At 40.6% G+C, this 15,831-nt stretch overlaps 4 protein-coding genes and 9 pseudogenes across 4 annotated transcripts; 6 read left to right on the top strand and 7 right to left on the bottom strand.

The window, feature by feature from the left end:
* Positions 1-29: 29 nt before the first annotated feature.
* LOC120457973 (histone H4) lies at positions 30-423 on the bottom strand. Its single transcript, XM_039645474.2, has one exon. The coding sequence runs from the start codon at positions 382-384 to the stop codon at positions 73-75; it is 312 nt and encodes a 103-aa protein (XP_039501408.1). The 5' UTR covers positions 385-423; the 3' UTR covers positions 30-72.
* Positions 424-2,477: 2,054 nt separating this feature from the next.
* On the top strand, positions 2,478-3,367 carry LOC120457921 (histone H1). Its single transcript, XM_039645427.2, has one exon. The coding sequence runs from the start codon at positions 2,518-2,520 to the stop codon at positions 3,292-3,294; it is 777 nt and encodes a 258-aa protein (XP_039501361.1). The 5' UTR covers positions 2,478-2,517; the 3' UTR covers positions 3,295-3,367.
* Positions 3,368-3,636: 269 nt separating this feature from the next.
* Positions 3,637-4,079, bottom strand: LOC120457955 (histone H2B). The gene has a single exon (XM_039645460.2). It carries the CDS (start codon positions 4,054-4,056, stop codon positions 3,685-3,687), a length of 372 nt encoding a protein of 123 aa, XP_039501394.1. The 5' UTR covers positions 4,057-4,079; the 3' UTR covers positions 3,637-3,684.
* A 142-nt stretch (positions 4,080-4,221) lies between these two features.
* Positions 4,222-4,718, top strand: LOC120457940 (histone H2A). The gene has a single exon (XM_039645447.2). It carries the CDS (start codon positions 4,282-4,284, stop codon positions 4,654-4,656), a length of 375 nt encoding a protein of 124 aa, XP_039501381.1. The 5' UTR covers positions 4,222-4,281; the 3' UTR covers positions 4,657-4,718.
* Positions 4,719-5,146: 428 nt separating this feature from the next.
* On the bottom strand, positions 5,147-5,511 carry LOC120457976 (annotated as a pseudogene).
* A 225-nt stretch (positions 5,512-5,736) lies between these two features.
* LOC120457910 lies at positions 5,737-11,006 on the top strand (annotated as a pseudogene).
* Positions 8,627-8,973, bottom strand: LOC120457961 (annotated as a pseudogene).
* Positions 9,906-10,297, bottom strand: LOC120457969 (annotated as a pseudogene).
* Positions 11,007-12,347: 1,341 nt separating the features above from the next.
* LOC120457978 lies at positions 12,348-13,132 on the top strand (annotated as a pseudogene).
* A 339-nt stretch (positions 13,133-13,471) lies between these two features.
* On the bottom strand, positions 13,472-13,854 carry LOC120457980 (annotated as a pseudogene).
* Positions 13,855-14,022: 168 nt separating this feature from the next.
* Positions 14,023-14,460, top strand: LOC120457945 (annotated as a pseudogene).
* A 298-nt stretch (positions 14,461-14,758) lies between these two features.
* Positions 14,759-15,281, bottom strand: LOC120457977 (annotated as a pseudogene).
* Positions 15,282-15,486: 205 nt separating this feature from the next.
* LOC120457909 lies at positions 15,487-15,824 on the top strand (annotated as a pseudogene).
* Positions 15,825-15,831: the final 7 nt, after the last annotated feature.

Below are 15,831 nucleotides of genomic sequence, written 5' to 3'. Positions count from 1 at the left end.
TGTACCTCCTTTTAATAAGTGAGTGGTGGTCCTGAAAAGGACCGATTGCTTAATAAAAGTACAGGACTTTTGTTAACCGCCAAATCCGTAGAGGGTGCGGCCTTGCCTCTTCAGAGCGTACACAACATCCATGGCTGTAACAGTCTTTCTCTTAGCGTGTTCGGTGTAGGTGACGGCATCACGAATTACGTTCTCCAAGAAAACCTTCAGAACACCACGCGTTTCCTCGTATATGAGTCCAGATATGCGCTTCACACCGCCACGACGAGCCAAACGGCGGATAGCAGGCTTCGTGATACCTTGGATGTTATCACGAAGCACTTTGCGATGACGCTTGGCGCCACCTTTTCCCAATCCCTTGCCTCCTTTACCACGACCAGTCATTATTCACTGTTTTATACTATTCTGCACACACAGTCCGAAAGTCACTGAAGAACTAATTTCAATATTTTCTGTGTGCCTCTATTTATACGTAAAACGCCAAAAACCCGAGAGAGTACGAATGATATGTTCGTTTCGTTCCTCGCTTGTCAAATGAGATGGCCTCTGTTTCTCTTTCTCTTTCTCACCATCCACGCTTGCTATATAAGTAGGTAGCAAATGCTCTGATCGTTTATTGTGTTTTGAAACGTGAAGTAGTGAACGTGAACTGTGGTGAAACTCAAATCGGAAATGGCTCGTACCAAGCAAACTGCACGCAAATCGACTGGTGGAAAGGCGCCACGCAAACAACTGGCTACTAAGGCCGCTCGCAAGAGCGCCCCTGCGACTGGAGGTGTAAAGAAGCCCCACCGCTATCGCCCTGGAACAGTGGCCTTGCGTGAGATCCGTCGCTACCAAAAGAGCACAGAGCTTCTGATCCGCAAACTGCCTTTCCAGCGTCTGGTGCGTGAAATCGCTCAGGACTTTAAGACTGACTTGCGATTCCAGAGCTCGGCTGTTATGGCCCTGCAGGAAGCTAGCGAAGCCTATCTGGTTGGTCTCTTTGAAGATACCAACTTGTGTGCCATTCATGCCAAACGTGTCACCATAATGCCGAAGGACATCCAATTAGCGCGACGCATCCGCGGCGAGCGTGCTTAAGTTGTCAAGGCTTCAACTGGCAGCCCAAGCCCTAGCATACTCTACAATCGGTCCTTTTCAGGACCACAAACCACATTCAATGAGATTTAAACTTTTCTTTGCAGCCTATTTATAAAAGAATATATATTAGAATATAATATTATATATAGAAAATAATAACAATTGATATTCTATATTTGTCTTTGTGTTAAGTTCAGCTGAATATATTATTGAAATGTTTATAAGGGGCAAACGGCACTGAACCTTCAAACATTTCAAAAAAATAGAAATTCTGCTAATGAAAGAATCGAAATATTGTTATTTTAATTGTGAGCCCAACATTAATAAATAAAAGAAAAGGTTAATATAAAAACAGTTGTTTTATATTTTTATTAGTGCTTCCTTTAGAAATAACACTGAAATAGTCATACGGAGCAAGAACCACGTTACCTTCAAACATCTATAAAAAATCAAAATTCTGCGAATGACAGTTTGGAAATAATGTAATTATATCGGTCTGTCCAATATTTGGAAAGTAACAGAAAACTAGAACATAAAGATTGTTAATTAAAATTTTTTCTTAGTTTTAACTCAATTTGGGAATATTATTGAAGAGATCGTGCGGGGCAAGTGGAACTGCCCCTTCAACCGTCTGTAAAAAATAAAAGATCTGTAAAAACTTGTTTAGAAATTGGTTAATTACGTTGGGAAATTGAATATCTAATATATAAAAGAAAGAGATAATACAAAAAAGATTGCTTTATATTTTTTATTAAATGAAAACATTGTATGACATACTATATGAAGGCTGATATATGGCAGGGAAATTGAAATTGCATGAAAACTTTAATCTACTTAAGCAAACACGTTATTATTTTAAGAAAATATTAAAAATCCATTGTTTTTGACAATATATGTATTTTTTAGAATCAAAAACTATTGCTGAATGATGCCGTAGAGAAAACTTTTTATGTAGTTCATTGTCAACTTAAATCAAGTAATAAAGTATCTCAATCAATAATAGACGCTCCTTTTTAGGTTTCCTAAAGGTCGAAAGTTAAAGTTGTAATAAACATCGGGAATCTCTAAATTATTTTCATGATTTATAATTTAAAAACATGTTTTTTATAAATTGCTCTAGTTAAAAATGTGAATATTCAAGTTCAAATAACATTATAAAGTCACTAAAACCATATATCAACATTTGAAAAATTCATAGTGAAAAAATAATTATTTAAGAATGTAGAACTATTAAAACATATTTTATTAAATATTTTAAACACTTTATATTTAAAAAAAAAGTTTGCACTTCAAGCAAACATCAACATAGTAAATGACTGCTAGCAGTCGTATTGTCAAAGTGCTCTCCTCCTCGATTCTCATCCGAGCGAGGGAGGTTGGCAAAAAGCGCGCGGACCATTTTCTGAAGAAAAAAAGTGTTCTTAGTGAAGAAAAATGTCTGATTCTGCAGTTGCAACGTCCGCTTCTCCAGTGGCTGCCCCATCCGCGACAGTTGAGAAAAAGGTGGCCCAAAAAAAGGCATCTGGATCTGCCGGCACAAAGGCAAAGAAAGCCAATGCGGCGCCGTCACATCCGCCAACTCAGCAAATGGTGGACGCTTCGATTAAAAATTTAAAGGAACGTGGCGGCTCATCACTTCTGGCAATAAAAAAATATATCACTGCCACTTATAAATGCGACGCCCAAAAGTTAGCTCCATTCATCAAGAAGTACTTAAAATCGGCCGTGGTCAATGGAAAGCTTATCCAAACAAAGGGAAAGGGTGCATCTGGATCATTTAAACTTTCGGCCTCCGCCAAGAAGGATAAGGATCCGAAGGCGAAGTCGAGGGTTTTGTCTGCTGAGAAAAAAGTGGAAAGCAAGAAGGTAGCATCCAAGAAGACTGGTGCTTCCTCCAAAAAAACTGCCGCTGGGGCTGCTGACAAAAAGCCCAAGGCTAAGAAGGCTGTGGCCACCAAAAAGACTGCCGAGAAAAAGAAAACCGAGAAGGCAAAAGCCAAGGATGCTAAGAAAACTGGAATCGTAAAGTCGAAGCCCGCCGCAACAAAGGCGAAAGCGACCGCGACCGCAGCGAAGTCGAAGGCTGCAGCAGCCAAAGCCCCAAAGGCAAAGCCAGCGGCGTCTGCAAAACCCAAAAAGACTGCGAAGAAAGCAGCGGTTTCTGCTACGGCCAAGAAGCCGAAAGCAAAGACTACGGCTGCCAAGAAGTAAATTGTGAAAAGTACATGTTCGCAATCAAAATTTTAGATTTCCAGATCTGAAATTTGTTTAAACAAGCCCTTTTCAGGGCTACAACGATTCCGTTGCAAGAGAAAAAACTTTCATTTAAATACTATTTGAAAATTAAAATGCTCCATTAATTTTATTGGCAACCATCGCGTCGTGTCTGGTTATTGAATTACGTTGCTTTTTGAGCGTATTGAGTTTTCATTTCCGATTTTTGGTATATATCTAATCAAATTTGAACAATTTTAACCCCATATTGGGGATGGATAAGTTGAAATCGACGATATATTGAAAAATACATTTCCTTGGTGAAACACATTGTGGCCCTGAAAAGGGCCGTTTTGGATTATTGTCCGCAGCATTCGTAGGAACAAATTATTTGGAGCTGGTGTACTTGGTGACAGCCTTGGTTCCCTCACTGACAGCATGCTTGGCCAACTCTCCCGGCAGAAGCAGGCGAACAGCCGTTTGGATTTCTCGACTGGTGATGGTCGAGCGCTTGTTGTAGTGAGCCAGACGAGACGCCTCGGCAGCAATGCGCTCGAAAATATCATTTACAAAGCTGTTCATGATGCTCATCGCCTTAGATGAAATGCCGGTGTCAGGATGGACCTGCTTGAGAACCTTGTAAATGTAGATGGCATAGCTCTCCTTCCTCTTGCGCTTCTTTTTCTTGTCGGTCTTGGTGATATTCTTCTGAGCCTTGCCAGCCTTCTTGGCTGCCTTTCCACTAGTTTTCGGCGGCATTATTACTTTACTTATATTTTCACAAACACAATTCACTTATCATAATGTGGCTCCGAACGCGTTCATTTTTATACTTTTTTACGGGCAATCATTTCAGGTCTAAGTCACCCACCCCTAACTGAAAGCGCTGGCAGACGAAAAAGTATAAATATTTCCCTGCCGGGGTTCGGCCAGCATTCGTGTTCCGTGTGTAAAGTGAACTAAGTGAAATAAACGCAAAGCAAAATGTCTGGACGTGGAAAAGGTGGCAAAGTGAAGGGAAAGGCAAAGTCCCGCTCCAACCGTGCCGGTCTTCAATTCCCTGTGGGCCGTATTCACCGTCTGCTCCGGAAGGGCAACTACGCCGAGCGTGTTGGTGCAGGCGCTCCAGTTTACCTAGCAGCCGTAATGGAATATCTGGCCGCTGAAGTTCTCGAGTTGGCAGGCAATGCTGCTCGTGACAACAAGAAGACTAGAATTATTCCGCGTCATTTACAGCTGGCCATCCGCAACGACGAGGAGTTAAACAAGCTGCTCTCCGGCGTCACTATTGCCCAAGGTGGAGTCTTGCCGAATATTCAGGCTGTTCTGTTGCCCAAAAAGACCGAGAAGAAGGCTTAAACTAAACGTTTCAAAAGCTGAAACCCTACTTGTACATAAAATCGTCAATCAAACCGTCTTTTAGGACGACCAAATTGTTACCAAAGATTTGAAAAAATTTTAACTACTATTATTTGTATGAATAAATTATACAAAAATTATTTAAGAATTGTCATATTTTATTTATATATGCAGTAAGATTTTCAAATTTCTATTATATAAAATATAAGTAGTTTTTTTATTTTTCGCACTCCACGATGCGTTGATATACACACGGTGTCTGAATTCAGTACAGTCTGTACAAAGCCATGTTATGAACTATCAATAGATACACACTATACTCTCAATTTGGTCTACCTGAAAAAGCAATCAATGATCGACATTAGTTTGATGCAATAGCGACTACCTCATTCTTGGGATTCCCATCCAATAAAGAAATATTTTTTGAAAATGTACCTCCTTTTAATAAGTGAGTGGTGGTCCTGAAAAGGACCGATTGCTTAATAAAGTACAGGACTTTTTGTTAACCGCCAAATCCGTAGAGGGTGCGGCCTTGCCTCTCAGAGCGTACACAACATCCATGGCTGTAACAGTCTTCTCTTAGCGTGTTCGGTGTAGGTGACGGCATCACGAATTACGTTCTCCAAGAAACCTTCAAACACCACGCGTTTCCTCGTATATGAGTCCAGATATGCGCTTCACACCGCCACGACGAGCCAAACGGCGATAGCAGGCTTCGTGATACCTTGGATGTTATCACGAAGCACTTTGCGATGACGCTTGGCGCCACCTTTCCCAATCCCTTGCCTCCTTTACCACGACCAGTCATTATTCACTGTTTTATACTATTCTGCACACACACAGTCCGAAAGTCACTGAAGAACTAATTAACATTTTTGTGCCTATTTATACGTAAAACGCCAAAACCGAGAGAGTACGAATGATATGTTCGTTTCGTTCTCGCTTGTCAAATGAGATGGCCTCTGTTTCTCTTTCTCTTTCTCACCATCCACGCTGCTATATAAGTAGGTAGCAAATGCTCTGATCGTTTATTGTGTTTTGAAACGTGAAGTAGTGAACGTGAACTGTGGTGAACTCAAATCGGAAATGGCTCGTACCAAGCAAACTGCACGCAAATCGACTGGTGGAAAGGCGCCACGCAAACAACTGGCTACTAAGCCGCTCGCAAGAGCGCCCCTGCGACTGGAGGTGTAAGAAGCCCCACCGCTATCGCCTGGAACAGTGGCCTTGCGTGAGATCCGTCGCTACCAAAGAGCACAGAGCTTCTGATCCGCAACTGCCTTTCCAGCGTCTGGTGCGTGAAATCGCTCAGACTTTAAGACTGACTTGCGATTCCAGAGCTCGGCTGTTATGGCCCTGCAGGAAGCTAGCGAAGCCTATCTGGTTGGTCTCTTTGAAGATACCAACTTGGTGCCATTCATGCCAACGTGTCACATAATGCCGAAGGACATCCAATTAGCGCGACGCATCCGCGGCGAGCGTGCTTAAGTTGTCAAGGCTTCAACTGCAGCCCAAGCCCTAGCATACTCTACAATCGGTCTTTTCAGGACCACAAACCACATTCAATGAGATTTAAACTTTTCTTTTGCAGCCTATTTATAAAGAATATATATTAGAATAATATTATATATAGAAATAATAACAATTGATATTCTATATTTGTCTTTGTGTAAGTTCAGCTGAATATTATTGAATGTTTATAAGGGGCAAACGGCACTGAACCTTCAAACATTTCAAAAAATAGAAATTCTGCTAATGAAAGAATCGAATATTGTTATTAATTGTGAGCCCAACATTAATAAAATAAAAGAAAGTTAATATAAAACAGTTGTTTATATTTTTTATTAGTGCTCCTTTAGAATAACACTGAAATAGTCATACGGAGCAAGAACCACGTTACCTTCAAACATCTATAAAAATCAAATTCTGCGAATGACAGTTTGGAAATAATGTAATTATATCGGTCTGTCCAATATTGGAAAGTAACAGAAACTAGAACATAAGATTGTTAATTAAAATTTTTCTTAGTTTTAACTCAATTTGGGAATATTATTGAAGAGATCGTGCGGGGCAAGTGGAACTGCCCTTCAACCGTCTGTAAAAATAAAAGATCTGTAAAACTTGTTTAGAAATTGGTTAATTACGTTGGGAAATTGAATATCTAATATATAAAAGAAAGATAATACAAAAAGATTGCTTTATATTTTTTATTAATGAAAACATTGTATGACATACTATATGAAGGCTGATATATGGCAGGAAATTGATTTATTTTAGACAAATTATTTATAAAATGCATGAAAACTTTAATCTACTTAAGCAAACACGTTATTATTTTAAGAAAATATTAAAAATCCATTGTTTTGACAATATATGTATTTTTAGAATCAAAACTATTGCTGAATGATGCCGTAGAGAAAACTTTATGTAGTTCATTGTCAACTTAAATCAAGTAATAAAGTATCTCAATCAATAATAGACGCTCCTTTTTAGTTTCCTAAAGGTCGAAAGTTAAGTTGTAATAAACATCGGGATCTCTAATTATTTTCATGATTTATAATTAAAACATGTTTTTTATAAATTGCTCTAGTTAAAATGGATATTCAAGTTCAAATAACATTATAAAGCACTAAACCATATATCAACATTTGAAAATTCATAGTGAAAAAATATATTTAAGAATGTAGAACTATTAAAACATATTTTATTAATATTTTAAACACTTATATTAAAAAAAGTTGCACTTCAAGCAAACTCACATAGTAAATGACTGCTAGCAGTCGTATTGTCAAGTGCTCTCCTCCTCGATTCTCATCCGAGCGAGGAGGTGGCAAAAGCGCGCGGACCATTTCTGAAGAAAAAAGTGTTCTTAGTGAAGAAATGTCTGATTCTGCAGTTGCAACGTCCGCTTCTCAGTGGCTGCCCATCCGCGACAGTTGAGAAAAAGGTGCCCAAAAAAGGCATCTGGATCTGCCGCACAAAGGCAAGAAGCCAATGCGGCGCCGTCACATCCGCCAACTCAGCAAATGGTGGACGCTTCGATTAAAATTTAAAGGAACGTGGCGGCTCATCACTTCTGGCAATAAAAAATATATCACTGCCACTTAAATGCGACGCCCAAAGTTAGCTCCATTCATCAAGAAGTACTTAAATCGGCCGTGGTCAATGAAAGCTTATCCAAACAAAGGGAAAGGGTGCATCTGGATCATTAAACTTCGGCCTCCGCAAGAAGATAAGGATCCGAAGGCGAAGTCGAGGGTTTGTCTGCTGAGAAAAGTGGAAAGCAAGAAGTAGCATCCAAGAAGACTGGTGCTTCCTCCAAAAAACTGCCTGGGCTGCTGACAAAAAGCCCAAGGCTAAGAAGCTGTGGCCACCAAAGACTGCCGAGAAAAAGAAACCGGAAGCAAAAGCCAAGGATGCTAAGAAACTGGAATCGTAAGTCAAGCCCCGCCAACAAAGGCGAAAGCGACCGCGACCGCAGCGAAGTCGAAGGCTGCAGCAGCCAAAGCCCCAAAGGCAAAGCCAGCGGCGTCTGCAAACCCAAAAGACTGCGAAGAAGCACGGTTCTGCTACGCCAAGAAGCCGAAGCAAGACTACGGCTGCCAAAAGTAAATTGTGAAAAGTAATGTTCGCATCAAATTTAGATTTCAGATCTGAATTGTTTAAACAAGCCCTTTCAGGCTACAACGATTCCGTGCAGAGAAAAACTTTCATTAAATACTATTTGAAATTAAAATCTCCATTATTTATTGGAACCATCGCGTCGTGTCTGTTATTGAATTACGTTGCTTTTGAGCGTATTGAGTTTTCATTTCCGATTTTTGGTATATATCTAATCAAATTTGACAATTTAACCCATATTGGGATGGATAAGTGAAATCGACGATATATTGAAAATACATTCCTTGTGAAACACATTGTGCCTGAAAAGGGCCGTTTGATTATTGTCCGCAGCATTCGTAGGAACAAATTATTTGGAGCTGGTGTATTGGTGACAGCCTTGTTCCCTCACTGACAGCATGCTTGCCAACTCTCCCGGCAGAGCAGGCGAACAGCCGTTGGATTCTCGACGTGATGGTCGAGCGCTTTGTGTGAGCCAGACGAGACGCCTCGGCAGCAATGCGCTCGAAAATATCATTACAAAGCTGTCATGATGCTCATCGCCTTAGATGAAATGCCGGTGTCAGGATGACCTGCTTGAACCTTGTAATGTAATGGCATAGCTCTCCTCTCTTGCGCTTCTTTTTTGTCGTCTTGGTGATATTCTCTGAGCCTTGCCAGCCTTCTTGGCTGCCTTTCCACTAGTTTCGGCGGCATTATTTACTTTACTTATATTTCACAACACAATCACTTACATAATGGTCCGAACGCGTTCATTTTTATACTTTTTTACGGCAATCATTTCAGGTAAGTCACCCACCCTAACTGAAAGCGCTGCAGACGAAAAGTAAATATTCCCCCGGTTCGCCAGCATTCGTGTTCCTGTAATAACTAATGAAAAAACGCAAAGCAAAATCTGACGGAAAAGTGCAAGTGAAGGGAAGCAAAGTCCCCCCAACCGTCCTCTCAATCCCTTGGGCCGTATCACCGTCTGCTCCGGAAGGGCAACTACGCCGACGGTTGGTCAGCCTCCATTACCTAGCACGTAATGGAAATCTGCCGCTGAAGTCTCGATGGCAGCAATCTGCTCGTGACAACAAGAAGACTAGAATTATTCCGCTCATTTACAGTCCATCCGCAACGACGAGATAAACAAGCTGCTCCCGGCTCACTATGCCCAATGATCTTGCCAATATAGGCTTCGTTGCCCAAAAGACCGAAAAAGCTTAAACTAAACGTTCAAAAGCTGAAACCCTACTGTACATAAATCGTCATCAAACCGTCTTTCAGACGACCAAATTGTACCAAAGATTGAAAAATTTTAACTATTATGTGTATGAATAATTTACAAAATTATTTAGAATTGTCATATTTTATTATATAGCAGTAAATTTCAATTCTATATAAAAAATAATTTTTTATTTCCACTCCACGATGCGTTGATATACACACGGTCTGAATTCATACATCTTACAAACCATGTTATAAACTATCAAATACACACTATACTCTCAATTTGGTCTACCTGAAAAAGCAATCAATGATCGACATTTAGTTTGATGCAATAGCGACTACCTCATTCTTGGGATTCCCATCCAATAAAAAAATATTTTTTGAAAATGTACCTCCTTTTAATAAGTGAGTGGTGGTCCTGAAAAGGACCGATTGCTTAATAAAAGTACAGGACTTTTTGTTAACCGCCAAATCCGTAGAGGGTGCGGCCTTGCCTCTTCAGAGCGTACACAACATCCATGGCTGTAACAGTCTTTCTCTTAGCGTGTTCGGTGTAGGTGACGGCATCACGAATTACGTTCTCCAAGAAAACCTTCAAACACCACGCGTTTCCTCGTATATGAGTCCAGATATGCGCTTCACACCGCCACGACGAGCCAAACGGCGGATAGCAGGCTTCGTGATACCTTGGATGTTATCACGAAGCACTTGCGATGACGCTTGGCGCCACCTTTTCCAATCCCTTGCCTCCTTTACCACGACCAGTCATTATTCACTGTTTTATACTATTCTGCACACACAGTCCGAAAGTCACTGAAGAACTAATTTAACATTTTGTGTGCCTCTATTTATACGTAAAACGCCAAAAACCCGAGAGAGTACGAATGATATGTTCGTTTCGTTCCTCGCTTGTCAAATGAGATGGCCTCTGTTTTCTTTCCTTCTCACCATCCACGCTTGCTATATAAGTAGTAGCAAATGCTCTGATCGTTTATTGTGTTTTGAAACGTGAAGTAGTGAACGTGAACTGTGGTGAAACTCAAATCGGAAATGGCTCGTACCAAGCAAACTGCACGCAAATCGACTGGTGGAAAGGCGCCACGCAAACTGCTACTAAGGCCGCTCGCAAGAGCGCCCCTGCGACTGGAGGTGTAAAGAAGCCCCACCGCTATCGCCTGGAACAGTGGCCTTGCGTGAGATCCGTCGCTACCAAAAGAGCACAGAGCTTCTGATCCGCAAACTGCCTTTCCAGCGTCTGGTGCGTGAAATCGCTCAGGACTTTAAGACTGACTTGCGATTCCAGAGCTCGGCTGTTATGGCCCTGCAGGAAGCTAGCGAAGCCTATCTGGTTGGTCTCTTTGAAGATACCAACTTGTGTGCATTCATGCCAAACGTGTCACCATAATGCGAAGGACATCCAATTAGCGCGACGCATCCGCGGCGAGCGTGCTTAAGTTGTCAAGGCTTCAACTGGCAGCCCAAGCCCTAGCATACTCTACAATCGGTCCTTTTCAGGACCACAAACCACATTCAATGAGATTTAAACTTTCTTTGCAGCCTATTTATAAAAGAATAATATTAGATATAATATTATATATAGAAAATAATAACAATTGATATTCTATATTTGTCTTGTGTTAAGTTCAGCTGAATATATTATTGAAATGTTTATAAGGGCAAACGGCACTGAACCTTCAAACATTTCAAAAAAATAGAATTCTGCTAATGAAAGAATCGAAATATTGTTATTTTAATTGTGAGCCAACATTAATAAAATAAAAGAAAAGGTTAATAAAAACAGTTGTTTTATATTTTTATTAGTGCTTCCTTTAGAAATAACACTGAAATAGTCATACGGAGCAAGAACACGTTACTTCAAACATCTATAAAAAATCAAAATTCTGCGAATGACAGTTTGGAAATAATGTAATTATATCGGTCTGTCCAATATTTGGAAAGTAACAGAAAACTAGAACATAAAGATTGTTAATTAAAATTTTTTCTTAGTTTTAACTCAATTTGGGAATATTATTGAAGAGATCGTGCGGGCAAGTGAACTGCCCTTCAACCGTCTGTAAAAAATAAGATCTGTAAAAACTTGTTTAGAAATTGTTAATTACGTTGGGAAATTGAATATCTAATATATAAAAGAAAGAGATAATACAAAAAAGATTGCTTATATTTTTATTAAATGAAAACATTGTATGACTATTGAAGGCTGATATATGGCAGGGAAATTGATTTATTTTAGACAAATTATTTATAAAAACATGAAAACTTTAATCTACTTAAGCAATTATTTTAAGAAAATATTAAAAATCCATTGTTTTTGACAATTATGTATTTTTAGAATCAAAAACTATGCTGAATGATGCCGTAGAGAAAACTTTTATGTAGTTCATTGTCAACTTAAATCAAGTAATAAAGTATCTCAATCAATAATAGACGCTCCTTTTTTAGGTTTTCCTAAAGGTCGAAAGTTAAAGTTGTAATAAACATCGGGAATCTCTAAATTATTTTCATGATTTATAATTTAAAACATGTTTTTTTAAATTGCTCTAGTTAAAAATGTGAATATCAAGTTCAAATAACATTATAAAGTCACTAAAACCATATATCAACATTTGAAAAATTCATAGTGAAAAAATAATTATTAAGAATGTAGAACTATTAAAACATATTTTTAAATATTTTAAACACTTTATATTTAAAAAAAAGTTTGCACTTCAAGCAAACATCAACATAGTAAATGACGCTAGCAGTCGTATTGTCAAAGTGCTCTCCTCCTCGATTCTCATCCGACGAGGGAGGTTGCAAAAAGCGCGCGGACCATTTCTGAAGAAAAAAGTGTTCTTAGTGAAGAAAAAATGTCTGATTCTGCAGTTGCAACGCCCGCTTCCCCAGTGGCTGCTACGCCAGCGACAGTTGAGAAAAAAGTGGTCCAAAAAAAGGCATCTGGATCCGCTGGCACAAAGGCTAAGAAAGCCACTGCGACGCCGTCACATCGCCAACTCAGCAAATGGTGGACGCTTCGATTAAAAATTTAAAGGAACGTGGCGGCTCATCACTTCTGGCAATAAAAAAATATATCACTGCCACTTATAAATGCGACGCCAAAAGTTAGCTCCATTCATCAAGAAGTACTTAAAATCGGCCGTGTCAATGGAAAGCTTATCCAAACAAAGGGAAAGGGTGCATCTGGATCATTTAAACTTTCGGCCTCCGCCAAGAAGGATAAGGATCCGAAGGCGAAGTCGAGGTTTTGTCTGCTGAGAAAAAAGTGGAAAGCAAGAAGTAGCATCCAAGAAGACTGGTGCTTCCTCCAAAAAAACTGCCGCTGGGGCTGACAAAAGCCCAAGGCTAAGAAGGCTGTGGCACCAAAAAGACTGCCGAGAAAAGAAAACCGAGAAGGCAAAAGCCAAGATGCTAAGAAAACGGAATCGTAAAGTCGAAGCCCGCGCAACAAAGGCGAAAGCGACCGCGACCGCAGCGAAGTCGAAGGCTGCAGCAGCCAAGCCCAAGCAAAGCCCGGCGTCTGCAAAACCCAAAAAGACTGCGAAGAAAGCAGCGTTTCTGCTACGGCCAAGAAGCCGAAAGCAAAGACTACGGCTGCCAAGAAGTAAATTGTGAAAAGTACATGTTCGCAATCAAAATTTAGATTCCAGATCTGAATTTGTTTAAACAAGCCTTTTCAGGGCTACAACGATTCCGTTGCAAGAGAAAAAACTTTCATTTAAATACTATTTGAAAATTAAAATGCTCCATTAATTTTATTGCAACCATCGCGTCGTGTCTGGTTATTGAATTACGTTGCTTTTGAGCGTATTGAGTTTCATTTCCGATTTTTGGTATATATCTAATCAAATTTGAACAATTTTAACCCCATATTGGGATGGATAAGTTGAAATCGACGATATATTGAAAAATCATTTCCTTGGTGAAACACATTGTGGCCCTGAAAAGGGCCGTTTTGGATATTGTCCGCAGCATTCGTAGGAACAAATTATTTGGAGCTGGTGTACTTGGTGACAGCCTTGGTTCCCTCACTGACGCATGCTTGGCCAACTCTCCCGGCAGAAGCAGGCGAACACCGTTTGGATTTCTCGACTGGTGATGGTCGAGCGCTTGTTGTAGTGAGCCAGACGAGACGCCTCGGCAGCAATGCGCTCGAAATATCATTTACAAGCTGTTCATGATGCTCATCGCCTTAGATGAAATGCCGGTGTCAGGATGGACCTGCTTGAGAACCTTGTAAATGTAGATGGCATAGCTCTCCTTCCTCTTGCGCTTCTTTTCTTGTCGGTCTGGTGATATTCTCTGAGCCTTGCCAGCCTTCTCTGCCTTTCCACTAGTTTCGGCGGCATTATTTACTTACTTTATTTTCACAAACACAATTCACTATCATAATGTGGCTCCGAACGCGTTCATTTTATACTTTTTACGGCAATCATTTCAGGTCTAAGTCACCCACCCTAAATGAAAGCGCTGGCAGACGAAAAGTATAAATATTTCCCTGCCGGGGTTCGGCCAGCATTCGTGTTCCGTGTGTAAAGTGAACTAAGTGAAATAAACGCAAAGCAAAATGTCTGGACGTGGAAAAGGTGCAAAGTGAAGGAAAGGCAAAGTCCCGCTCCAACCGTGCCGGTCTTCAATTCCCTGTGGGCCGTATTCACCGTCTGCTCCGGAAGGGCAACTACGCCGAGCGTGTTGGTGCAGGCGCTCCAGTTTACCTAGCAGCCGTAATGGAATATCTGGCCGCTGAAGTTCTCGAGTTGGCAGGCAATGCTGTCGTGACAACAAGAGATAGAATTATTCCGCGTCATTTACAGCTGGCCATCCGCAACGACGAGGAGTTAAACAAGCTGCTCTCCGGCGTCACTATTGCCCAAGGTGAGTCTTGCCGAATATTCAGGCTGTTCTGTTGCCAAAAGACCGAGAAGAAGGCTTAAACTAAACGTTTCAAAAGCTGAAACCTACTTGTACATAAAATCGTCATCAAACCGTCTTTTCAGGACGACCAAATTGTTACCAAAGATTTGAAAAATTTTAACTACTATTATGTTGTATTGAATAAATTATACAAAAAATTATTTTAAGAATTGTCATATTTTATTTATATGCAGTAAGATTTTCAATTTTCTATTATATAAAATATAAAGTAGTTTTTTATTTTTCGCACTCCACGATGCGTTGATATACACACGGTGTCTGAATCAGTACAGTCTGTACAAAGCCATGTTATGAATCTATCAATAGATACACACTATACTCATTTGTCTACCTGAAAAGCAATCAATGATCGACATTTAGTTTGATGCAATAGCGACTACCTCATTCTGGGATTCCCAATCCAATAAAAGAAAATATTTTTTGAAAATGTACCTCTTTTAAAAAGTGAGTGGTGGTCCTGAAAAGGACCGATTGCTTAATAAAAGTACAGGACTTTTTGTTAACCGCCAATCCGTAGAGGGTGCGGCCTTGCCTCTTCAGAGCGTACACAACATCCATGGCTGTAACAGTCTTTCTCTTAGCGTGTTCGGTGTAGTGACGGCATCACGAATTACGTTCTCCAAGAAAAACCTTCAAACACCACGCGTTTCCTCGTATATGAGTCCAGATATGCGCTTCACACCGCCACGACGAGCCAAACGGCGGATAGCAGGCTCGTGATACCTGGATGTTAACGAAGCACTTGCGATGACGCTTGGCGCCACCTTTTCCCAATCCTTGCCTCCTTTACCACGACCAGTCATTATTCACTGTTTTATACTATTCTGCACACACAGTCCGAAAGTCACTGAAGAACTAATTTAACATTTTCTGTGTGCCTCTATTTATACGTAAACGCCAAAACCCGAGAGGTACGAATGATATGTTCGTTTCGTTCTCGCTTGTCAAATGAGATGGCCTCTTTTTCTCTTTCTCTTTCTCACCATCCACGCTTGCTATATAAGTAGGTAGCAAATGCTCTGATCGTTTATTGTGTTTTGAACGTGAAGTAGTGAACGTGAACTGTGGTGAAACTCAAATCGGAAATGGCTCGTACCAAGCAAACTGCACGCAATCGACTGGTGGAAAGGCGCCACGCAAACAACTGGCTACTAAGGCCGCTCGCAAGAGCGCCCCTGCGACTGAGGTGTAAAGAAGCCCACCGCTATCGCCCTGGAACAGTGGCCTTGCGTGAGATCCGTCCTACCAAAAGAGCACAGAGCTTCTGATCCGCAAACTGCCTTTCCAGCGTCTGGTGCGTGAAATGCTCAGGACTTAAGACTGACTTGCGATTCCAGAGCTCGGCTGTTATGGCCCTGCAGGAGCTAGCGAAGCCTATCTGGTTGGTCTCTT

This window comes from Drosophila santomea, unplaced genomic scaffold (assembly GCF_016746245.2).
Source record: "Drosophila santomea strain STO CAGO 1482 unplaced genomic scaffold, Prin_Dsan_1.1 Segkk98_quiver_pilon_scaf, whole genome shotgun sequence".
Taxonomy (NCBI): domain Eukaryota; kingdom Metazoa; phylum Arthropoda; class Insecta; order Diptera; family Drosophilidae; genus Drosophila; species Drosophila santomea.
This window is presented reverse-complemented; position numbering and strand designations above follow the sequence as displayed.